General features: G+C 43.7%; 1 protein-coding gene across 1 annotated transcript in view; it reads left to right on the plus strand.

The window, feature by feature from the left end:
* Positions 1-2,033: 2,033 nt before the first annotated feature.
* The window catches only part of RAB3GAP2 (RAB3 GTPase activating non-catalytic protein subunit 2), a 51,314-nt gene continuing 28,601 nt past the window's right edge, over positions 2,034-24,746 (plus strand). The window contains exons 1-14 of the mRNA XM_083494108.1: positions 2,034-2,396; positions 10,842-10,906; positions 11,398-11,524; positions 12,846-12,927; positions 14,287-14,334; positions 14,487-14,562; positions 15,070-15,171; positions 16,436-16,535; positions 17,546-17,644; positions 18,722-18,870; positions 20,673-20,752; positions 20,870-20,959; positions 22,237-22,376; positions 24,258-24,474. Of these exons, the coding sequence (XP_083350234.1) occupies positions 2,261-2,396; positions 10,842-10,906; positions 11,398-11,524; positions 12,846-12,927; positions 14,287-14,334; positions 14,487-14,562; positions 15,070-15,171; positions 16,436-16,535; positions 17,546-17,644; positions 18,722-18,870; positions 20,673-20,752; positions 20,870-20,959; positions 22,237-22,376; positions 24,258-24,474 (1,511 nt within the window). The 5' untranslated portion in view covers positions 2,034-2,260. The remainder of the gene's footprint in view (positions 2,397-10,841; positions 10,907-11,397; positions 11,525-12,845; positions 12,928-14,286; positions 14,335-14,486; positions 14,563-15,069; positions 15,172-16,435; positions 16,536-17,545; positions 17,645-18,721; positions 18,871-20,672; positions 20,753-20,869; positions 20,960-22,236; positions 22,377-24,257; positions 24,475-24,746) is intronic.

The following is a 24,746-nucleotide window of genomic DNA, read 5'->3' on the forward strand; positions in this document are numbered from 1 at the left end:
GCTCCATTGATTTGTATGGCATGAGGGGAAAGGAGATGCAATCAGGAAAACGGAAGGGGCTTCTGTTGACAGTCTGAAGTTGAAGTTCAATACCCACTTATCTAGGAGAAAGCCACACTCAACTCTATGAATCTTACATTTGAATGGCTATTATAGCACTGCACTCACTGACAGACTGCAATCCTTTGAACACTTTCTTGGGTATGAGCCAGCTGAACACAATGGGACTTACTTCCTACTAATATTATTTATTTTATTTATTACATAAAATTTATAGAGCGCTTAAGTGTAAAAAACCTTGAAGTGGTTTAGAAAAAAACATTTGAACAATAAAGTCAAGAAAAATCCACATTAAAACATACACAAATTAAAATACTAAATCAGATTAAAACTACCTCAACTTACTATGCATCTGGGCTTGTTTCAACAATGATGTTTTCAGCAAGGGCTGAAATATGCATAGGAATGTGCAGATTGTGTGTGTGTGTGGGGGGGGAGAGTTTCCCTTTACTGCAGCCTTGCTGAAGATCTTCTTCAGCAAGGCTTGTTCTTCTATATGTTTAATCATTTGAGGTTGATGCTTTCCACAAACATGCCCAAAGCAGATATTAAGTTCACTGATCTGTATTTTTCTGGTTTTGTCTTTATAAGCTGATGTTACATTGGCTACTTCCAAACGCTCTGGCAAAGAAGCAAATTTTAGTGAAAAATTGCATATTTGTGTTAGAAAACAAAACAATTCAGGACGTGTTTTTATTTTTTAAAAAACTATTTTAGGTGTACCAGCTAGACCTGGGGAGCTGTTGCATTTTTAATTTGTCAATCTTACCGCACACAAGCCCACCCCAAACCAGGTACAGTAGTGGTGCTGATCCTTTACAGAGAATTCCCATATGAACAGAATAACCAAGGGCAGTGCTGTGGAACGGGAGGGTGGGGTGGGGCTGCTGCGATAATCGCCACCAGTGCTTTTTCTGGGGGCTACGTGGCTCCTGACGCCCTCCCCTAGCCAGCCCTGCACCGCTTTGCAAGGCCGCTTGGGGAGGGTGGCACGGTGGCCATGCGCCCTTCAACCCCAGCCTCACCAGCAAATGGGAGGCTGGGATCCAGGGGTGCATAACTGTCGTGTGCTTGTGCCAGCCTCCCCAGGTCCCAGTTTTGTGAGGCAGCAACAATGTTTGGGTCACCACCGTTATCTTCTTCAATGGGGTTGTTCTGCCACATTGATCACCATATTATTATTTTTTTAAATAAAGGTCTGTATAGTTAAAGCTATGGTTTTCCCAGTAGTGATGTATGGAAGTGAGAGCTGGCTGATCGCCGAAGAATTGATGCTTTTGAATTATGGTGCTGGAGGAGACTCTTGAGAGTCCTGTGGACTGCAAGATCAAACCTATCCATTCTTAAGGAAATCAGCCCTGAGTGCTCACTGGAAGGACAGATCCTGAAGCTGAGACTCCAATGCTTTGGCCACCTCATGAGAAGAGAAGACTCCCTGGAAAAGACGCTGATGCTGGGAAAGATGGAGGGCACAAGGAGAAGGGGTGACGACAGAGGACGAGATGGTTGGACAGTGTTCTTGAAGCTACCAGCATGAGTTTGACCAAACTGCGGGAGGCAGTGGAACACAGGAGTGCCTGGCGTGCTCTGGTCCAGGGGGTCACGAAGAGTCGGACACGACTAAACGACTAAACAACAACAAACCATCACATCTCAGGTTTTGCTGTACTGGATTATCTCCCATGTCAAAGCGGGATACAAAAATTCACCACGTGTGAATACAAATTTCCTATGCCTTTTAGTTTTTAAACTTTAAGCTTCATTAGTTCCATAGTAAATCCGCGCCTGGTGTCGCTAAATCTTTTTTTGAGGCTGAGTCGCCCTGAGTTCCAGAGCCTCTCTCCCGCCTAACCCGCTCTATTAAAGTACTCCGCTTGCCCTCCACCTGCTTCTTTCTCCCACGTGACTAGCGAAGCGTCGCCTGACGTGAGGCCGGGATTCTCCGCCCCGTCGCCGCCTCCTCCTCTGAGAGCCACGTGACCCCAGAGCCGTCATTCAATGTTCAGCTCTCCTCCCTTTCCTTGCCTTCCCTCGTGCGCGTGCGCGGAACTGCAGGCTGAGGCGCCGACGGCTTCCGGGTTGTGTTGGCTGCCGAGCTCGCGAGCCAGCTCAGGCCGGGCGCAGGGGGGCGGGGGCGGCTGTCGCTTTTAGAGAAAAGGGTGGTCGCGGGCAGAGGGGAGAGAGCCCGCTTGGCGCCAACATGGCCTGCGCGCTCGTGCCTTTCTGCAGCTTCCAGGACCTGGAGTCGGCGCGGGATTTCCTGTGTTCGCACCTTCGCCAGGGGGGCGTCGGCGGTGGCGGTGGTGTAGCGGGGGGCGCCAAGGAAAGCGGCGGAGGTGAGTGAGGGGACCGAGAGGGTGCTGGAAAGAATGCACTTCAGCAGCTCTACCGGTGCTGCAGCTGCCTGTTGACCTCCTGTCAGTCATCGCTCAACTTTTCCATTATTGGACGATGGGACACCAAAAGGCAGAGGATGGCGGGGCGCGGGGTCGTCGCCTCATGCCCAAGGCACCTTTCACCACTCTGGGTTTTTTTGGTTTTTTTCTTCCTCCCCTGGGCAAGGCCCAGGGACCCAGATCCTTCTGTGACGTTTACTTAGAAGTAGATCCCTTTAAGTAGAGCTCCTTCCGATGCTAATTGAGAGCCTTCTGCTTGCAGATCCTGGTACAGCTTCATGTTTCTCTGCTCTGTGTGTGTCCGTAAGAAGGGCAATGACAGATGGGCTGTTTATGGCAGCCTTGCATTTACACACTAGCCTAGTAGCCGGAGGCGAGTGGAGTAGTTCAGGGAAGGAGTGATGGCATGCTCTTGTCTCTCCACTGTTCCTAGCATAGAAATACAGCAGGCTGCTGTAGGAGAGGAGTTATTTCTCTTCTTGTGCCAGCCACTGGTACACAAGTAATATTACTTTGCAGGCAAGTACAGTAACTTTTTTTTTTTAACCAACTTATTTACAAGGCTGACTTGTGGCACCTGTGAGTGCTGTAAGTAACGTGTGTGTGTTACCTGTACTCTATTTCTACAGAGGGGACTAGGTGGGATCCTTTGCTCTGTAGTCTTACTGACTTGAAGTCCATGGGCTGTGGACTGACGATTCACTAGTTGGATTGACTTTTTGGGTGTGGTGGTGGTGGGTCATCACTCTGAACCAAAGTAAAAGTTATGGCAGAGTGGTTTCTCCATGTAACTTCTGGATGATTTGGGGATTCCTGCTGGATTCTGCTAACAATGTCATAAGTCAAGTTCTGTGAATAAACTAGCCCAGGAGTAACTTGCCTTCATTTGTGATTGTCAAAGATGATGATGTCTGCTTATCCTGTGAAGGCCAAATGCTAAACGGATATGTTATGTGTTCTTGCATTATATTCCATATACCTAACTTGGACCTTATGTTTTAATATCCCTTTCATGAGGTTTTTTTTTGTTTTGTTTTTTTAAAGTTCAGAATATTAGTGCAGCAAAGCAGTTATATTGGTACAAACAGCAGAAGATCTAGCAAAATGTGTCCGTTTCAGATTCAGAGGGCTCACAAGACACAATCTTACTTTTGCAATAACAAAACAAAGTGGTACAATCCATGCACGCTTACTTGGAGGAAAGTTCTGCTGAATTCAGTGAGGCTGTTTCTTGCATATGTGTGTTTTAGGATTGTAGCTTTACTGTACATAGAAAACTAGATGTTGGGGGAAGGGTGCTCCTAGCTTCTTTTTGACATACCAGTATTATTTCTCTGAATGCTGGGGATTTTTGTGGGATGAGCATTTAATCATGTGCACCCATTTACAATCTGAAGTTAACTGTAAATGTCTGTTGCCTTTATAAAAACATACCATAATAAGGTAATTGTTCTTTTCTTAAAAGAAGGGGTGAAGTTTTAGCAAAGATCTGATGTAATTCTGTTTGTTTAACAAAATTAATACACTGTGCTGCTTGTTTGTAAATAGAACCTTTAAATGATTTACTAAGCATTTTGTTAACTCTTGTTGTGGCAATTGACTTTTCTTGAAAGACACTTTGCCTTTCATCATGGCTTGTAAAAAAGATAAATTGTTTTACAACAAAAACTCAAAATTACTGAGTCTGTCACTGAAGTGGCATTTACTATCCAAAATAGTCCCTTTCTCCTCTTGTCACTTGTATGCGCTATCAGTGTAATAGCCTTCTGATTGAATTGACTCAGCTATGTGCTTTATGGAATAAAAATATCTGTCCTATAGGCATGAGGATTTTCATGGATGTACAGAGTAGGCAAAATATATTCTCATTGCTGCTGTCCACCCCCACCCCCCCGATATTGAGAACTCAGCAGACCCACTCTGTCCTTATTTCTTGTGGCTTTCAGAGGAGACATGGAAGTGCCATTCTTTAAGGTAGCTCCTGAGCAAAAATGACCTTACATAGCATCTCCTGAGTCTACACAGCATGGAAAAGTTTTCACTAAACAGTATGCCATCTGTGTTAGAAATGTAGCCAGAAAATTATATTCTCACCTGTCACACCTTTTTGGAATAAGACAACAGGCGTCACAGTATTTTCTTGTGTTCCATTAACTGCGTTGCATAAACTATTTGTCTTATTAAAGTGAGCCATAGATGTAATTTACAGGGTATGTTTTGAATTTGGTACCTTGTGCAATAGAAATACAGTAATGCTTCTCTATAATGAGGAACAGCTTTGGCCCAGAGAAATGATTGTGAACAACAGAACCACAATTAATTTTTCATATTATTTGTATGTCATAGAATCATAGAACCATTGAATTGTAGAGTTGGAAGGGAGCACGAGGGTCATCTAGTCCAACCCCCTGCTATGCAGGAAATCAAAGCCCTGGAAGAGCTTTCATTAGCTTTTTAAGTGTGGCTTCCTTGTGCCAGAAGAGTTCTGCAAGAATGTCCCTGAATTTTGGGGTGTTGGCAAGACAGGATAACTAAGATTTCCTGACAATGTTGTGCTTAATCTACCTTATCCTTCATAATTCGTTAACTTTGTACATTTAAAAAATATGATGCCTGTGAAATGTTATAAAAAGCTTATAAATAAGAAGAGCTTTGGAACCTGATCTGTGGTTACTTCAGATTATTTACTCCGCATTTATATTGTGAACCTCCCTGAGATCTTTTGATGAAGGGTAGTGTTTAAATCTAATCAATAATAATAATTTAAAAAATATTATTTAGGGTTATTACTGATCTTTTGTGGGCTTTGACAGAGGGAAGCGTATACATGCCCTTTAAAAATGTGTTGTGGGGGTTATTGGGTTGGTTTTGTTTCTATTTTGATTATGTATTTAGTGTTTTTATATTGTGATTTTATCCTGTGAACCGCCCTGAAACCTGTGGGTTTAGGGCGGTATATAAATTGAATAACTACCCCGCCCCCACCGATGCATTCTGAACTATTAAAAATGAAATTTATGTACCTTGATCTGTAGATAATTGCTAATATGACTGACAATGCAATCCCAAACAAATCTCACCTGGGAGTGTGACTTTCATGCTTAGGATACCACAGATAAGCTTCAGTGCTAAACACAACCATAGTTCCATGCATAGGATTCTCCTGCTTTTTGATGTGACTATGTTGTCTGAGTAGTGTCTCAGGGATTGAACCTGAACTATTTTTTTTGCATTTTCTTGCATTTGCAACAAGCATGAGCCTTGATTTGAAAAGCTCCAATAAACCTGCATATTGGTGTAAGTCACCTATAGCCTAGAAGGAAAATAGAACAAGAAGTGTTTTGAAGGCTTTCTTGCCTGGTCAAGTAAAGTAAAAAAAAATCCTTCCAGTAGCACCTTAAAGACCAACTAAGTTAGTTTTTGGTATGAGCTTTCGTGTGCATGCACACTTCTTCAGATACCTGAAGAAGCTCATACCAAGCTCATACACACGAAAGCTCATACCAAAAACTAACTTAGTTGGTCTTTAAGGTGCTACTGGAAGGAATTTTTTTATTTTGACTATGGCAGACCAACACGGCTACCTATCTGTAACTGGTCAAGTAAAGGTAATTGTTTCTTGCCATGGACAAGTAGGTAACTATTTCCAAGTGAGCAGTTATGGTGGACTTAACTGGCAGAGGAAGTTCAGATGTGCAGAGATTGGAATGGTTTGGGGAAGGTTTTTACTGAGGAAGAGAGTTGTCAGGAGTAGCTTACGATGTCAGCATGTGCTTAAAATTTTCAGTTTGACCTGTCATAAGATTTAGAGCTGTAATAAAGAGACACCAACATAATAAAAGCAACCAAGCTATTAAATTAACTGTTTAATATTTCTCATTGTGCAGCAGACTCCATGCTAATTTTAATAAAAACTTGGCTGTATTGCTAAGAGGCAATTAGTGTCATGATGCCACAGAAAATCACCCCAGTTAAGATTATACCCGGGATAATTTGTGTAATTGGATTTTTCCAAATACGTACTGCATTTTAAAAAAGCAGTGCTTAAGAATAAGGGCTTGTTTAAATTTAACTTCCATTGTTATTCTCTTCATTTTGGTGGAGTTTAGGTGACCCAATTGGCTACCACAATGAGTTAATTAATGGTGGATTTATTGAATTTGTATTGATTTAAAATAAAATCATAGGGTGGAATCCAGTTGGTGCCTTGCATTTATGGAAAGTATTTCTGATTCTGAAGACACTTCTGTTAAGAAGACACTTCTCCCAGTACATTTCCGAGCACAATTCAAAGTGTTGGTGTTGACCTTTAAAGCCCTAAACGGCCTCGGTCCTGTATACCTGAAGGAGCGTTTCCACCCTCATCGTTCAGGCCGGACACTGAGATCCAGCGCCGAGGGCCTTCTGGCGGTTCCCTCATTGTGAGAAGTGAGGTTACAGTGAACCAGACAGAGGACCTTCTCGGTAGTGGTGCCCGCATCCTTCAGATGTGAAGGAAATAAGCAGCTAACCTATCTTTAAAAGACATCTGAAGACATCCCTGTTTAGGGAAGTTTTTAATATTTAATGCTGTATTGTTTTTAATACTTGATTGGGAGCCGCCCAGAGTGGCTGGGGAGACTCAGCCAGATGGGCGGGGTATAAATAATAAATTATTATTATTATTATTATTATTATTATTATTATTATTAAGATAAGAGGAGGAAAGAGTTTGTTCTTGTTCATCTTTCTCCCGGCAGCCCTGGCCCCTTGACATCTGCTCTGTTTCAGAAGGTTCCTCAACTCTCTGGAGGCACTCTTTGGTGCTAGAGCAAGAAGGAAAGGGGAATTGGCAGACATGTCCTCCCCTCTTCCATCTGTGGAAGCATCCACTGGATTAAAAGACTTTCCCTGAGCTGAGCACAAGGGCACCAAAGGGATTTACCCATAAAGATCATCTCGTACATTGGTCTTCAACTGGTAGGTTGTTACCCTCTACTGCAGGGGTTGGCAAACTTTTCTGCCGGCTGCGTCCCGGAAGTTAGTCTTTGCGTGGAGCTAAACCGGCGCGGGAATTGACCGTGTGGGCAGCAAGGGCCGGGGGCCAGTTTAATGACCCCCTCGGGCCGTATCTGGCCCGCGGGCTGTAGTTTGCTGACCCCTGCTCTACTGGGTTATACCGCAGTGACAGAACTTCCACTATACAGATATAGGGTCAAAACTAAGAAAGGAGTTCCCAAGTGCATGTTTGGGTTAAATGTGGGTTTGGCAGGCTTGAACACTGATCTATTTTATTTATTCATCTGAAGGTCTCTGGGCGGTTCACAGCATAAAAATGTAAGTTAAAAACACACAATACATAATAAAAACAAGAACAAAACAAACCAATACCCCCCCTTGGATCACTTGTGGCTTTTTGGCAATTGTTTCTTTTTAATAGCAATACTATGATTATTTGGACGCGGGTGGCGCTGTGGGTAAACCTCAGTGCCTAGGACTTGCCGATCGTAATAATAATAATAATAATAATTTATTATTTATACCCCGCCCATCTGCCTGGGCCTCCCCAGCCACTCTGGGCGGCTTCCATAAAAACCAAAAATACAGTAAAATATCACACGTTAAAAACTTCCCTGAACAGGGCTGCCTTAAGATGTCTTCTGAATGTCAGGTAGTTGTTTATCGCTTTGACATCTGCTGGAAGGGCGTTCCACAGGGCGGGCGCCACTACCGAGAAGGCCCTCTGCCTGGTTCCCTGTAGCTTTGCTTCTCGCAATGAGGGAACCGCCAGAAGGCCCTCGGCGCTGGACCTCAGCGTCCGGGCAGAATGATGGGGGTGGAGACGCTCCTTCAGGTATACTGGACCGAGGCCGTTTAGGGCTTTAAAGGTCAGCACTAACACTTTGAATTGTGCTCGGAAACGTACTGGGAGCCAATGTAGGTCTTTCAAGACTGGTGTTATATGGTCTCGGCGGCCGCCCCCAGTCACCAGTCTTGCTGCCGCATTCTGGATTAGTTGTAGTTTCCGAGTCACCTTCAAAGGTAGCCCCACGTAGAGTGCATTGCAGTAGTCCAAGCGGGAGATAACCAGAGCATGCACCACTCTGGCGAGACAGTCCGCAGGCAGATAGGGTCTCAGCCTACGTACCAGATGGAGCTGGTAAACAGCTGCCCTGGACACAGATTTGACCTGTGCCTCCATGGACAGCTGTGAGTCCAAAATGACTCCCAGGCTGCGCACCTGGTCCTTCAGGGGCACAGTTACCCCATTCAGGACCAGGGAATCCTCCACACCTGCCTGCCTCCTGTCCCCCAAAAACAGTACTTCTGTCTTGTCAGGATTCAACCTCAATCTGTTAGCCGCCATCCATCCTCCAACCGCCTCCAGACACTCACGCAGGACCTTCACCGCCTTCACTGGTTCTGATTTAAAAGAGAGGTAGAGCTGGGTATCATCGTATGGTCGGCGGTTCGAATCCCCGCGGCAGGGTGAGCTCCCGTCTTTCGGTCCCATCTCCTGCCCACCTAGCAGTTCGAAAGCACCCCTAAGTGCAAGTAGATAAATAGGTACTGCTTTATAGCGGGAAGGTAAACGGCGTTTCCGTGTGCTGCACTGGTGCTGGCTTGCCAGAGCAGCTTCGTCACGCTGGCCACGTGACCCGGAAGTGTCTCCGGACAGCGCTGGCTCCCGGCCTCTTAAGTGAGATGAGCGCACAACCCTAGAGTCGGACACGACTGGCCCATATGGGCAGGGGTACCTTTACCTTTATGATTATTTATTTATTACTTCATTCAAGTATTTATGTACTTCCCTCTCACAAAACATTAGGGCAGGGTGCAGCAATATATAAAACCCTTTAGGAACATTACAAAATTAACAGCATTTTCATTTTCCAGATGTAATGGTGAACATGCCTCTTCTAGAAAGCTTCAGAATGTATAGAACAGAGTATTTCACAGTTGCTTTCTAACAGTTACTGGCTTAACTTTGCATAGGATGAGCTCCTTATGATGCCCTTCTGTGCTTTTCATTCAGTTTCTCCCTATGACAAAGTGAAATATGTCTGCCATAAGGATTTCTAGCTTTGCTTTATTAACTGCACGAACTCGAATATTTCTAAATTTGAGTCGGAGGTGGAAATGATTTATTCTGGTTGTTATGCACAAAGGTCGAGTGACTCACTTCTTCAGACTATGTGGAGACCTTTTCAGTTCAATAAATTGCTTTTCTGTGGGAGTTTTTATAAATAGCTGTGTGTGGGTAATGGCTTTAGCAGCAGTGGTTACTTCCAAAATGGTGTACATCAGTGCTGGCAGTAATAAACTTCTAATTAAAAGCAGTCCTGCTTAGACATTTTGGCTTTGGTATTCTAATGCCATCTTTCGCTGAGTGGAATCTATGTACCTGATCATAATACTAGGAAATGGGGCAGAGTAGTTTTGCTGTAGTCTAGCTGGCTTGATTTTGATGCTCTTTGTAGCCCTAGCAGCTATGCTGAACAAAATTGGCAGAAAGAAAAATATGCAATGAACTCGGCAAATATTGAAAACTGAGTGTTTTGTTCTAGTATTGCCTAGTCAATTGGTCGCCAAAAGCAGTAGATTCTATGGCTTTATAGTCCCTTTTGGCATACTGTGTTAATTGCCTAAAGAGGAGAAAAGGGAAACTGAGAAAGCCAGTTGCTTTTCAGTTTAAGTTGTGAAACACCCAGCTTCTTCAGTATATAACAGAAATTACAAAGAAACGTCTATTTCTTCTTCATGGTGATGTCAGGGACCACAGCAAAGTGCTCCTGTTCCTAGACAGGTGTATCAAAATACAGGACCTGTTTTAGTGAGCTATTCTAGACCAAAGTTCTTATACTGCTTCTGTGAGATGATCGACATGTTTATAGAAAGAGGAAGGTTGTGACATATAGTGCTTATAGCAGAGCTTATACGGAAGGCAGCATGGATTCTGGAGCGGACTTGCAAAACCCGGGAACGAGCAAGTTGAAGGCATCTCACCAGACATGTTCGATGAAGACGTGGTTTGATTGATATCCTGTTTTTGTTGCCTGCCTGTTTCTACAAAACAGTTGATTGACCAATACTAGTCAAGCTACATTTGATTTGATGTGAGGCAAGTTGTGCAGGTCTGCGTGCCCAGTGATTGCTGGCTCAGACTTCTCTCCCTGGTCAGGTATTTAGACTCTGCACCTTCTGCCTCTGAGTTGTCTGCAGGAGGGGGCTTTGCATGCAGTCTTTTTCCTTCAAAGGCTGTTATGGGTATTGCTTTATAAACCCCCTTACGATTATTTCTATATTTAAAATTAATAGTGAATCAAATGCTTTTCTAGGCATCTAAAAGCGATATATGGACCATGGTTATGATTTTGAAACTAAGCTAGAATTTTTCAATATTAGGTAAACCAGCAAACTGGGAAGAAGATGGTTGGGGAGCATGGGATGAACAAGAAACACAAGGACCTGTAAGCCTCTCTGTTTGATTTCATTACTAATTATGCCTTCTGTAGCTGTGCACTCTTTGTTTCTTGGAATAATACGAATAATCCATTGAGTAATTCTGTTAACTGTTTTCAGTAATTAAACTTTTAAGGTTCAGTTCACCCATCCATCTTACAGGTTGATGATCATACAGCGTTTCTTCCTGTTATGAGTACATCCTACCTTATTTTATTCAAATATTTGTAACGTCTTTGCACAAATGACACCTTAAAGTTGCTAAGAAATTTAACTACAATCATCAAAATGAAAATAGCTTTTGCTTTGAGAGCCATTGCACAGCGGAAAAATCAAGTTCTCTCACCGTCCTACGAAATTTGCAATTACATGGAAATAGGCTTATTTACATTTTCCCTAAATGCTGCTCTCTTTTGTGTGAGTGTGGACATATATGTTTCTTTAAAACAGTATATATGTTGCCCAGAAAATTAATAGCTTTAAAAATCACTGTACACAGGAGGAGGAGGAAGAATCAACTTCTAAGACTCAGGCAAATTCCTGGCTTCAGGATTGTGTCTTATCCTTGTCGCCAACAAATGATCTCATGGCAATAGCTCGTGAGCAGAAAGCTGTGTTTTTTGTGCGTAAGTATATCACAGACTTTTAATTTGTTCCCATTTCCGCTGGAGTTCTGTTTGTTTATTTAAAGTGTATTTACACTATTCTTCAGCTAAAAAAGGCTCCTGCAGCAGCTTGCAAAGATCAATAATTTGGCAGCCCCCGTCCCCAGGCTTCCAATCTACAAGACATGGCACTAAAGGAAAACGGGTTTGGGAGGGAGGAGGTAGAAAGGAAGCTTGTTTTTCATTACAAAGTGCAGCAGATAATAAAGCAGAACCATGGGCTTGATCTAAGCACAATGGATGGATGGTAGTCACCGGATTTTCCTTATTCAACAAGAAAGCTATAGGAGCAAGATACTGTTCTACAATTGCTGTGGTCCTGTCACTAAGGGGGTGGCTACAGGACAATTGCAGCAAATAACATTGCTTCTGCAAAAGCACATATTAGCAATAATTATTCTTCACGTTCTCCCCCACCTTTTATTGATACAGTTTGATAAACCTGAATTTTAAGTGGAACTTCACTCAAGGAATACTCCGATTGCATGAAGGAGAAGAGGCAATTTTATCTTATTCTTGCGTCTCCTTGTAGGTTCCTGTGCCACCAAAAAAGGAGGACTGAGGGAACGACCTGGATTGGTGGGGGAGGTGGAATGTAGGGCACAGGGAGAATTAGCCTCCCACCCCTTCTGCCAGTGAAACTCACCCCTGGTTTTGAGTTCCTTGTATGAACGGAACAACCTCTTCCGTTTGCTATACAGTGGTACCTCAGTTTACGAACTTAATCTGTTCCAGAAGTCCGTTCTTAAACCGAAACCATTCTTAAACCAAAGTGCCCTTTCCCTAATGAGGCCTCCTGCCGCCGGCGCCCTTCCACCGTTCAGATTCCGTTCTTAGACCGAGGTAAAGTTCACAAACCGGGACACTACTTCCAGTTTTGCGGAGGTTGTAAACCGAATAGTTCATAAACAGGGCTGTTCTTAAACTGAGGTACCAGTGTAGTTTCTAACAAAGCTATGATCTGACTTTAGATGCAATAAGAATCAGGTGGTTGCTAAAGAATGTTTCTTCCCATTTTGGCTTATGCATTAAAATAAGTATTAGAGTATTATTGCTGTTCCCAAGTAAGTGCATATAGAATTATTATGGAAGGAAGTCCAGGGAAATAGATTTTACAAGTCAAAATCTTTGTAGTGCAGAATAAAAGAAAAATAGTTAAATGCCTGGAAGCTGAAACCTTTATTTTTATGGGTGATAACACAAGAAAAACATCACCTTTTTATTTAACTGTGTTACCTTAAAGTATAACACTTTATCCACTTTTCTCTCTCCTGCTTCCCAGCAAAATGGAAGCACAGTGAAAAAGGGAAAGAAGAAATGCAGTTTGCTGTTGGCTGGAGTGGCTCTTTGAATGTTGAAGAAGGGTAGGCATGGGATCGAGACTATGTTGTGAATGAGAGTGTCACTGATTTTTTTTACTGCTCTGGCAAAACTTATACGTAAGAGGTGATCCAAAGGAATTTACATACAAGTCTCCCTTGTGTTGAGTCACATAATTGGTCCATGTAGTTCATCATTACATCTAAGCCAGTCCCCCCAGCCTGGTGCCCTTCAGGTGATTTGAACTAGAACTCTCATCATGTCTGCTCATTGCTGAAGCTGGCCAGTTGGGAGTTACTCAAAACACCTGGAGGGCACCAGGTTGGGGAAGGCTGGCCTGCGCTACCTGGCAGCAACTCTCCAGGGTTTCAGACAGGATTCTTTCCCAGCCCTACCCAGGGATGAACCCAGGACTGTGAATGCAAGGCAGGAAGGGGACTCCACCACTGAGATCCAGCCCTCCTCCAAGAAGCATCCACACACGTCTTGTTCTCATTCTCTCCAGTGGAGACAATTCCTTCTATTCATGTATGAGAATGGGAAAGTGTGTGAAGGAAGAGAGCTACTTCTTGAGCACAATGATTCCGTATAGCAAATAAGATAACTAGAAGAAGAAAACAGCTATTAAAATTGCTATGCATCATAAACTGCCCAAATCTTTAAAGGGCAGCACCTTTGTTTTTTAGACAGGCACAAGGATGCTATTAAATCACCATTAATTAGAACAGCAGACCTTAATCAGTTAATTGATAAGTGATTAAAACATTCTTTTGAATTTAAAATTTCCCTGTTTGATTTAATTGCTTGCAATATTTTGGGGAGTTCTTAGACTGTAGGCTTTGTCTCCTCTTCACTACTTTAGGTGTAGCTTCTCTAGATGAATCTGTGAAGCTCTCTATTCCAGTTAGACACTGAGTAGTGTTGTGAAGTGGAGGTAGGAAAAGGAGGGGGTAGTGATGGTGCTACAGAGATGCTGGGTTTAGACATGTGGCATCCCCGTGATGATGTGCAGTGGTTCACGTTCTCTTATTCTGGGCTAATTAACGTGAAATGTCCATGGCCTTGTTAGGCACGAGCAGGAAAAAGCCTAAACAAATCCAGACTGCGTAGTTGGAGGAAAACATGAGCACAGAATATGCAAACAAATGGCTTGCGCCATAAATCCATCTTTACTAGGTGTGCAGTTGTGTGGTGTATACTGGTTTGTGTGGAAGAGGGCCTGTATCGAATATTCCTTCTGCTGTGTTGACCAGTTGCAGTGGATGTTTGGGGAGGAAGCTCTGTTGCTCAGGGCTTCTGCTGACAGGGTTTGTTAGATGATTCCCTCTCTGTTTTGTAATGTTATTAATGCTGACAGTTCTCTTCGTGGCACAGTGCTTAATACTGCTGTGTTTTTCCTCTAGTGAATGTGTGAGCAGTGTATTGTGCATCCCACTGGCAAGTCAAAAGAGGTAAGAAAATGCTTTTAAAAACACACACACACACACACACACACACACAGCTAGACCTCCTTTACAAAGCCTGGTGCTGCCTTTAGAGACCCCCATGTTTCATCAATTCAGAGTAAGACTTGACAGAATGCCTTTCATTTTCTTTGAGACAGGAGCTCAACAGGACGACCTGACTGGACCTGTATTGTTGTGGGCTTCACCTCTGGTTATGTTCGCTTCTACACAGAGGTTTGTCACTTGTCACCATGGTTTGCCTGCCTGCTGAGGGCTGTTTCATGTACCATGGTTTTCTTGTGTAGAATTAACAATGCTGAAGTACGGCGCGTATGATATTTTTGATATGAATGCCCCAAGAAGACAGCCGTTACTTAGATGCTTGCTTATTGAAGTGTATTTATGACAAACCCCCAACATAACTGGCACCGTGCTTCAAAGCTATATTAAGATTCCTATACAGTGGTACCTCCGGTTGTGGACGGGATCTGTTCTGGAGCTTCGGTTGGATCCCGAGGTTTCTGCAACCAGAGGGACCGTTCTGCACATGCGGCAAAACCCGGAAATATACTTCCAGGTTTGCCACTTACGTATCCCGAAGTTTACATAAGCGGAGGTGCGACTGTAGTGCTGGAAAAACATGTAATGTGTGAGGTGACCTTTGAGGTTTTGTGACTTGTAGCCTCATCTCACCAGTAATAGAGTGAATACACTTTCAGCTTTGTTGTTCTCACTTTTTAGAATGGAGTACTTCTGCTGGCACAGCTTTTGAACGAAGATCCTGTCATGCAGCTTAAATGCCGAACGTACGAGATTCCACGGCACCCTGGAGTTACAGAGCAGGTATGATGGCAGATATATAAGAAAGTGAAATAATTACAGGGCATGATACGGTTTTCAACTCTTAATCTTTCAGAGCTGAAGCTTTTTTTTGAATTAGTCGCGGGAATTAAATTTATTGGGGCTATGTAGGTAACAATCCATAACTGGTTAAAGGATTTGAATTGGGCTTGCTGGCTTGAGTGGGTCCTTGCTGCTGCCCCTTTCTTATTGTGTAGATTTGCCCTCCCTACTTTGCCTCGTCATGGCTCATCATTGCGTTTTTCCCTATTAATCATGGTTTAGGGCAGGGTTGACGAAACTGCAGCCCTTGGACCACGTATGTGCCCCAAGATTTATCATTAAAAACAAAAACTGTTCCTTTGGTTTTCTGTAACGCCGTGATGTCAAAAGGATATTGTGCCCACCACATGCCATTTTTTAAAAATAAAACATTTACACTCACTTTTTTGTGCAGCCACTGGAGCTCTGACACGTGGGTCAATGGAGCCCTCAAAAAAGCTAACCATCCCTAGTTTAGGCTAACAATGATGTGCTTTCAACCCAGGGTTTGAGATCATGTTTTGAATCTGGTTACAAATGCTGGGTTATGAGTTTTCCATGCAGATGTTGATCTTATACTGTTGCACTTGTAGAGGTGTCAAGGCTGGTGACGTGGAGCTGTGCCAAACTGCACTAAGTGACAACCTAGGTAAAGGTAAAGGGACCCCGACCATTAGGTCCAGTCGTGGCCGACTCTGGGGTTGCGGCGCTCATCTCGCTTTGCTGGCCGAGGGAACCGGCGTACAGCTTTCGGGTCATGTGGCCAGCATGACTAAGCTGCTTCTGGCAAACCAGAGCAGCACACAGAAACACCATTTACCTTCCTGCCGGAGCGGTACCTATTTGCACTTTGACGTGCTTTCGAACTGCTAGGTTGGCAGGAGCAGGGACCGAGCAACGGGAGCTCATCCTGTCGCGGGGATTTGAACTGCCAACCTTCTGATCGGCAAGTCCTAGGCTCTGTGGTTTAAGCCACAGTGCCACCCATGTCCCTAAGTGACACTTCCCCTAGACTTCCCTATTTGTCTTTATAAAGTGCTGAGCAATGAGCCTGCAGCAGTTGAGTCTTCTTTTCCGCACTTCTTTTCTGCTCCACCTCTGGGTTCAGATCCTGGTGCTGTACTTTGAATGAACACTGGTGCTTGCTTAAAAGTGAAATAAGCCAAACAGGATAGCACATTAATTCATTTTGCTACAACAAGGCAATTATCTTCTTTTTCTTCAGAACGAGGAACTGAGCATCTTGTATCCTGCAGCAGTTGTGACAATTGATGGTTTCAGCCTGTTTCAGTCCCTCCGTGCTTGTCGAAACCAAGTAGCAAGAGGTAGGTCCAGGCATGTGGGAGAACTTGACCCATTTTGGTGTGCCTTCCAGTGGCAAAAGTGTATGAAACTTTTTATTATTTGGCAATACATACAGGGATGTTACAAAGCATTGGGCGATATCCAAAATTAGCCATGCTCAGAGTAGACAACTGAAATCAATGAGCTCCTCAATTTATTTCCGTGGCTCTGTTCTGCATATGACTAGCACTGGATATCACCCATTGCATTTTGGAAATATATTTATTTCCAAAATAATTTGGAAATTTTTCCTTTCTGGAAATCTGATAGCACCCGGGCTCCAGAGCAGTCCCACTTGAGTAAAAGTTTACATACCTTCATAATTTTATTGTCCTGCTGGCTACTTGTAACTTTGAATACTCTCTGAATTTTGGATCTCTAATGACTAGTATAGTTTGTATCAGATGGGAGCCTGTTATTGCTGGCAACACATATTCTTGTTTCATAGAGTATAGGTTTGGTGGTACGTTTTACTTTTGCCCCATGCTTTAATCACTCTAATGTTATTTAACCCCCCCCCCCCCCATTTCAAGGACTTGGTATATGTTCTTGCCAAAAAACCTGTGGCTTGCTAAATGTTACCTACAGAGTTTACTGGTTGATTAGTGAATGGAATATAGATCACTAACTTCCAAATGTCCTGTACTATACTGGTTATAAGTAATAACTTATGACACAATCCCATGCATATCTAACCTGAAATAAGCATGACTTACACTCATGTAAGTGCATATAAAATTGCAGTTTTGATATCAGTCTTTCAATTAAACTTAGACTTGGCAATATGATGCACAATACAATTTCTACATTAAGTTTTGCTTTACATTAAATAAAGGAATAATTAAATGTGACTGAGCCTTTTAAACTGTTGGTTCAGTTCAGCAGCACATACATTTATCATTACTTTGTGCTGGTCAATGTACCATAACTTTATTCTAGCCAATAGTTTTCTGCTCTCTCTCTTTCTCTCTGTCTGATAAAAAATGGACAGCTGCAGCTTCAGGCAATGAGAACGTTCAGCCACCACCTTTGGCCTATAAGAAATGGGGTCTGCAGGATGTGGATACTATAGTTGATCATGTTAGTGTTGGTAAGTATTACATTGGCTCACTCTATTAAATGAATAGACCTGTCACTGAATGGATGCTGCAGCTTATACAATTAATAATAAAAAGCATGTATATAGGAACACTGTAGAGGATTTAAAAACACCTCATGTAAGCTGCCTTTGTAACCCTTACCATTTTTCTAGTTCTCTTTGGTTTCTTAGTTAATACACTACGTGAAAACCAGTGCCACGTAATACACATTCCGCATTTGTAAGAACTCAGATCTTCTGGTGTGGCAGCAGCTACACTATGGAACTCCCTGCCTTTTAACGCCAGGCAGCTGCCTTCACTACCCTTTCCCATCACCTACTGAAAAAATTCTTGTTCAGACAAGCTTACCTGGATGCTTAGAAAACTGAGTTTGAATTTATTAATTTTTTTTTGTAAACTGCTTAGAGGGTCCTTTTTTTACACTATCAAGTAGTGTATAAATTATATGAAATAAATGGGTCTATATTATTTCTGCTTCTCTTTGGTTTCTTAGTTCATATGCTACACAAATAGGACAGTCTCTTTTCTGGTTGTCTTCAGTTTCTTAGTTAGTTGACTATATCAATAGCTCAACTTTTGGATCCCAGCGCCAGCAGAAGGACGCAGCTGCTACTTTCTTCCTGGCCCCAACCCCATCTCGGGAGGCAGCCACTGTCATTGTATTCTCCCTGTCTACACTTGTCACTCAAGGGTCTTAAAGGGTAGGGTAACTGACAAGTCTTCACACTCAACCATGAAGGGTTATTCCTGCAGTCCCAGAGCTCATGAAATATTCATGAATAATGAAAATATTCAAGATCATTAGATTTCTTTTTGTGCGCTGTATTAAGTTTATTGCCAATAAAACCTTTGCCTCAGTATGGAGCACTCAAAATGCCTCAGGCCCGCATATTTTTAATAGAGCGTAAGTAGCGTCTGTTGTTAAATCTTCTTGGAGCTTTCAGGAAACGACAGACTTGTTTTTCTAAACTTATGATAATATTTGGGCCCGAGTTCATGTAGGGCTTTTAGAAATTTGGAGACATGCATTTCTGAAATTGGTTTCCTTTTTTAAAAAAACAAAATAGGTATCATGACTCTTTCGCCTTTTGACCAAATGAAGACTGCCTCCAATATTGGTGGATTTAATGCAGCCATAAAGAATAACCCTCCTGCTATGTCTCAGTACATCACTGTAGGGTCAAATCCTTTCACGGGTTTCTTTTATGCGCTTGAGGTAAGTGTATTATGAATCAGTCATTGTGAAGTGCAGTGTGCTGCCTGGGAGATGGGACATTCCTGTTCCCTGCTGTGCATATTTTCATTGTCTGCTTTTGCTGATGGGGGGGTGGTTGGGGGGAAAGACTCATGTGGGGAGCAAAACTGGAGATCAGAATGCTTTAAAACTTGAGCTGAAATGCCTTGTCTCTGCACCTGATGAGAGGTTGAAGGGGAAGAGCCCTGAAATCCCTATCAGAATCTTTTCAGTCTTCAGTCTGTGTGCTTCAAATGGAGATAGGGCCACCATTTGCATGAGGGAGATGTTGTGACTAGCCAGACCAGTGCTCCAGTTGCATTCCTTGCTTTCTCCAACCACCAAACTGTGGTTTATAACAAACAATGGTCAATTTCAAAGCAAGCCAACTTCAAGCTATACTGGCTTGTTAATAAGCGGAGCTGGATGCTGCAAAGATCCTGCCAGCTATGGGGGAGCAAAAATGGGAAGGGTATGAGCCAGATGTTCCTTCCTCACTGTGTGTATAATCAAACCATGGTTTAGTGTTACAGTTTGTAGCTACCAATTGCAGTGATGCTGTGAGTGAGTGGTTCTGCTTTCCAAGGAAATGGCCAGGAAATGGCCTCAGTGCCTAGAAGCACCTTTTGCCAGCTGTGACAGGTACAACAACTTTTGGCTGTTCTGGACTGGGAGAGCTTGGTCACAATAAACACAAGTCCCACTTTCTGAAGATCCAAGGAAATAATTCATAGCAAGCCCGTGATTTCCATTATTTTCTATGGGAGCACTTCTAATACAGGATTTGCCTGCTCTCTTTCCTGCCTCTCTCTCTATTTTTCCTCCCTGAAATGGCTGCAGCCAATCAGCAAAAGAGAGACAAAGTAAAGAACTGATTTGTCCAACCACTCCTTCTCCCTGATTTGTCTGTTCTGGCTCCCCTGTTCCCCTCTCCATGAGCTCTGCCTGGAAATTGTTGCCACTGACCAGCACAAAAAAATCCCACAAGGAAGTAAGGAAGCTGGATGCTTGGATAAGTGACTTTGTGGAGTATAGTGAGGTTGGGCATAATTCTTTGAGTGCGGATAAGTGAATTTTTGGGTAGTGAGCGTGCAGATAGAGGGACCTGTATGTATGGTAGTTCAGACATTGGTGACATCAAGGTTTGATTCCTGCAGTGCACTTTTATATGGAGATTCCCTTCTATTTTATCTGGAAGCTGCAGTTAGTGCAGAATGCTGCAGCATGGCTGCTGGCAGGAGCGACACGACTCTGTCAGCATACTGCACCTCTGCTCAGAGATGTGCAATGGTTCCTAATTTCCTGCAGGGCCAAGTTTAAGGTGCTGCTGTTGGCATACTGTATGCTAATGTACTTAACAGCTTGGGACCAGTTTACTTGCAGGATCACCGTGCCCCATGTATGTCCACTTGACTGCTTTGATCTGTGCAACTGGCACTGTTAACAGGTGCCACTAAATATTTGATCCGCAGTTGTAAGAAATCAGTCTTTTCATCTGGCAGCCCTTTCACTTTGGAACTCCCTGCCTGTTGACATCTTTGCTGGGCTGCTTAAAACATTTTTTTTAAGACAGGCCCATGGAGAAGTTACATGTGCTTTAATCTGTTTTGGGCTTATTTTTCATATTTAACCCCCCTCCCACCAATAATAATTTATAGCAGACATTTCAAGGTGATACATGTTCATTAAGATCAGTTTTCTGTCTGTAAATATGATGTCCCGAGAAGGAAAGTTTCTAAGGAGTAATGGACTCTTATATAAAATATGTCTTACCTTTCCTCTAGGGTAGTTCACAGCCGCTGTTGTCTCATGTTGCTTTAGCAGTTGCGAGTAAGCTGACATCTGCATTATTTAATGCTGCCAGGTAATGAAAGTCAAAACAACACTACAATGAACAGTAGATTGAAAATTGTGTCTTTGGCATGTGTTTTCTTTAAATTGATTTAATTTTTATATTTATTCCCCCCCCCCCGATTTAAAGTGGTTGGCTTGGGTGGAAACATAAGCAGGAAGAAGAGCCTACACAGAAGCAGAAACCCAAGGTTGAGCCTGCAACTCCTTTAGCTGTAAGGCAAGTGTTTATAGAACTGAGGTTTTTGTTTTTTTAAAAAAAGAGAAAATGCATAACTGTTGTATGTGCAAAATTCAAGCAAGGCCCAAACTTCCAATCCCAGTACACTTTAATGCACCCTTCTCCAAACTAGTGCTTTCCAGGTGTTTTGAAATTCAATTCTCATCAGCCGCAGCTGGTGTGGCCAATTTCCAGGGTTGCAGTTCAAAACGCCTTGAGTGTACCAGGTTGGGAAGACTGCCTTAGTGTATAAACAAAGCTGCCTCTCCTTTTCTCCTGCCACAACTGCCTAACGTGTTGTGCAGTCCCTTCCACCTTGCCATAGGCTGACTGTTGCCTAGTTCATACTTGGTACTGGCCTCTATGAGAGTGTGCAGGACTTCTGGCAGGCTCGTGCCCCGGTTGAAGTCACACAGGCATGCAGGGGTGGTTCAGAAAACATGCCAAAGCATAGTGGAGCATTATGCGCTCTGCTCCTTTCAGGTGGTTCACTTCCCTCATTGTGATCCTGGTAAGAGCAAACATTTTGTCTGAACCTGCAAACCTTGTGCTTGCCACTCAGTTTTGATCCTGGTTTGCCCAGCAAGTTTGCTGGACTGGGCAATCCTATACTTAAACAACTTTGTTAATTTTTTAATAAGCTATTAATACTGTGACGATTTTGCTACAATAAACTAACATGGCTTGGCCCTCTGGATGCCTGTAAGACTGTGTTCCTGAAGTTGCTGTACCTTGAGAGGATCTTCCCAAAATCAAAGTATTCATTGTCTTTTGTTGAATTGATTTGGTTTACTGTTACCTAATATTAAGAAATTAAGGCAAGGCATGGGGATAACTGCATTCACATGTCATGATAAGCCATAAACCATGGCTTTCTCTGAATGAGCAGTGTAATAGTACAATGCTGCTGAATCACTCCTGTTTGCTCCACCCTTTCTTGAGCTGGGAGCAGCAAACAATGATTTAATCATGGCATACACTTTTAGTTAGTTTCTCTTCCTTGCTTACTAGTGATTGTTTGGGAGAAACGGACCATGGGTTCTGATTTTCTTGTCACAGTAAACCAAGGTTTGTTCTCAGCTCAGGGAAAGTGGTGTGAAATGGGAGCGATTCAGGCGCATTCATCAGCATGTGCTCATAGTTCATGGTTAGCCACGGCTTATAAGCTTACCATGATGTGTGACCTGGACCATTATTTACTAGCTTTCATTATGCTGTTGTATCAAGGGTGCCATATTTTGTGATTGTTTTACATGCTTTGTTTTATTTGGTTTTAGGTTTGGAATTCCAGATTCTCGTCGCCATGGAGAAAGGATATGTCTGTCTCCTTGTAACTCTTTGGCAGCAGTAACTGATGATTTTGGAAGGGTTCTTCTTTTGGATGTTGCAAGAGGGCTTGCTGTTCGTATGTGGAAAGGTACAACATACTGACATATCTTTTGGGACGATAGAGTAGCTTTTGCATTGCTTCTCTGTGTATAATAATAATATAATAATAATAATAATTTATTATTTATACCCCGCCCATCTGGCTGGGCCTCCCCGGCCACTCTGGGCGGCTTCCATAAAAACCAAAAATACAGTAAAATATCACACGTTAAAAACTTCCCTGAACAGGGCTGCCTTAAGATGTCTTCTGAATGTCAGGTAGTTGTTTATTGCTTTGACATCTGCTGGAAGGGCGTTCCACATGGCGGGCGCCACTACCGAGAAGGCCCTCTGCCTGGTTCCCTGTAGCTTTGCTTCTCGCAATGAGGGAACCGCCAGAAGGCCCTCGGCACTGGACCTCAGCGTCCGGGCAGAATGATGGGGGTATACTGGACCGAGGCCGTTTAGGGCTTTAAAGGTCAGCACCAGCACTTTGAATTGTGCTCGGAAACGTACTGGGAGCCAATGTAGGTCTTTCAAGACCGGTGTTATATGGTCTCGGCGGCCGCTCCCAGTCACCAGTCTGGCTGCCGCATTCTGGATTAGTTGTAGTTTCCGGGTCACCTTCAAAGGTAGCCCCACGTAGAGCGCATTGCAGTAGTCCAAGCGGGAGATAACCAGAGCATGCACCACTCTGGCGAGACAGTCCGCAGGCAGATAGGGTCTCAGCCTACGTAGCAGATGGAGCTGGTAAACAGCTGCCCTGGACACAGATTTGACCTGTGCCTCCATGGACAGCTGTGAGTCCAAAATGACTCCCAGGCTGCGCACCTGGTCCTTCAGGGGCACAGTTACCCCATTCAGGACCAGGGAATCCTCCACACCTGCCCGCCTCCTGTCCCCCCAAAACAGTACTTCTGTCTTGTCAGGATTCAACCTCAATCTGTTAGCCGCCATCCATCCTCCAACTGCGTCCAGACACTCACGCAGGACCTTCACTGCCTTCACTGGTTCTGATTTGAAAGAGAGGTAGAGCTGGGTATCATCCGCATACTGATGAACACCCAGCCCAAACCTCCTGATGATCTCTCCCAGCGGCTGCATATAAATGTTGAAAAGCATGGGGGAGAGGACAGAACCCTGAGGCACCCCACAAGTGAGAGCCCAGGGGTCTGAACACTCATCCCCCCACCACTTTCTGAACACGGCCCAGGAGGAAGGAGCGGAACCACTGTATAACAGTGCCCCCAGCTCCCAGCCCCTCAAGACGGTCCAGAAGGATGTTATGGTCGATGGTATCAAACGCCGCTGAGAGATCCAGCAGAACTAGGAAACAGCTCTCACCTTTGTCCCTAGCCCGCCGGAGATCATCAACCAGTGCGACCAAGGCAGTTTCAGTCCCATGATGAGGCCTGAATCCCGACTGGAAGGGATCCAAATGGTCCGCTTCTTCCAGGCGTGCCTGGAGTTGTTCGGCAACCGCTCGCTCAATCACCTTGCCCAGGAATGGAAGATTTGAGACTTAAAAGTCTCGAGTCCTTGACATACCTCTTCCTATCAGAGCTTCCCTGTAGATACTCACACGCATTATTACATAGATGTGTGAATGCCTGTCTTAACATGCGTGCACAATAGCAACTACGATTGACTGGAAATAGGGAAAGCAGCAGCACTAGGAATAGGAGCAGAAAGAGGGACAGGTGGCAGCTGTCATAAAAGGGTGTCAATGAGATTGGGATAACAGGAGGAAGAAGTGTTAGAGCAGATCAAGCAACACATGCACCAAAGTTGTTGGCAAGGCTGGTGTTTTATCATACGAAGTTTAGCTTAGCAGATCCAACTGAGTGCAGTGTTGCAGTTTCAAGTGTCAACAGAGAGAACCTGTATGTGCAACCTATTTAATAACGACTTCCTTCACTTTTGCTTGCAGGCTACCGTGATGCACAGATTGGATGGATTCAGATTGTGGAAGACCTACACGAAAGAGAAGCTGAAAAGATGGATTTTTCTCCTTTTGGCACGCCTCAGGGGCCAAGCAGAGTTGCTCAGTTCCTTGTGATCTATGCTCCCAGGAGAGGCATTTTGGAAGTGTGGAGCACACAACAAGGTCCACGGGTTGGAGCCTTCAATGTAGGAAAACACTGCAGGTGAGAAATGAAAGCACTTATGATAATGGGTGTCATTCAATGGTGTCTGTCATGAAATGAAATTTACTTCTGTTCATGCAACAGGACTTCCCCTCTCCCCGACCCCAAGCACTTCCGAAACTGTTCCAGAGGATTGAGAAACTCTCCAGAGCAGATTGGAGGAGGGGGGGACACTGCTGGGGAGGGAAGAGGAAGGAGAAGTCCCATTGCACAAGTGGAAGTCTACATACCTGTAACCCATATCCCAAATGTTTTTCATCATCTGCTTTTTC

This window comes from Podarcis liolepis (assembly GCF_965112155.1).
Source record: "Podarcis liolepis genome assembly, chromosome: 3".
NCBI classification, from domain to species: Eukaryota; Metazoa; Chordata; class Lepidosauria; order Squamata; family Lacertidae; genus Podarcis; species Podarcis liolepis.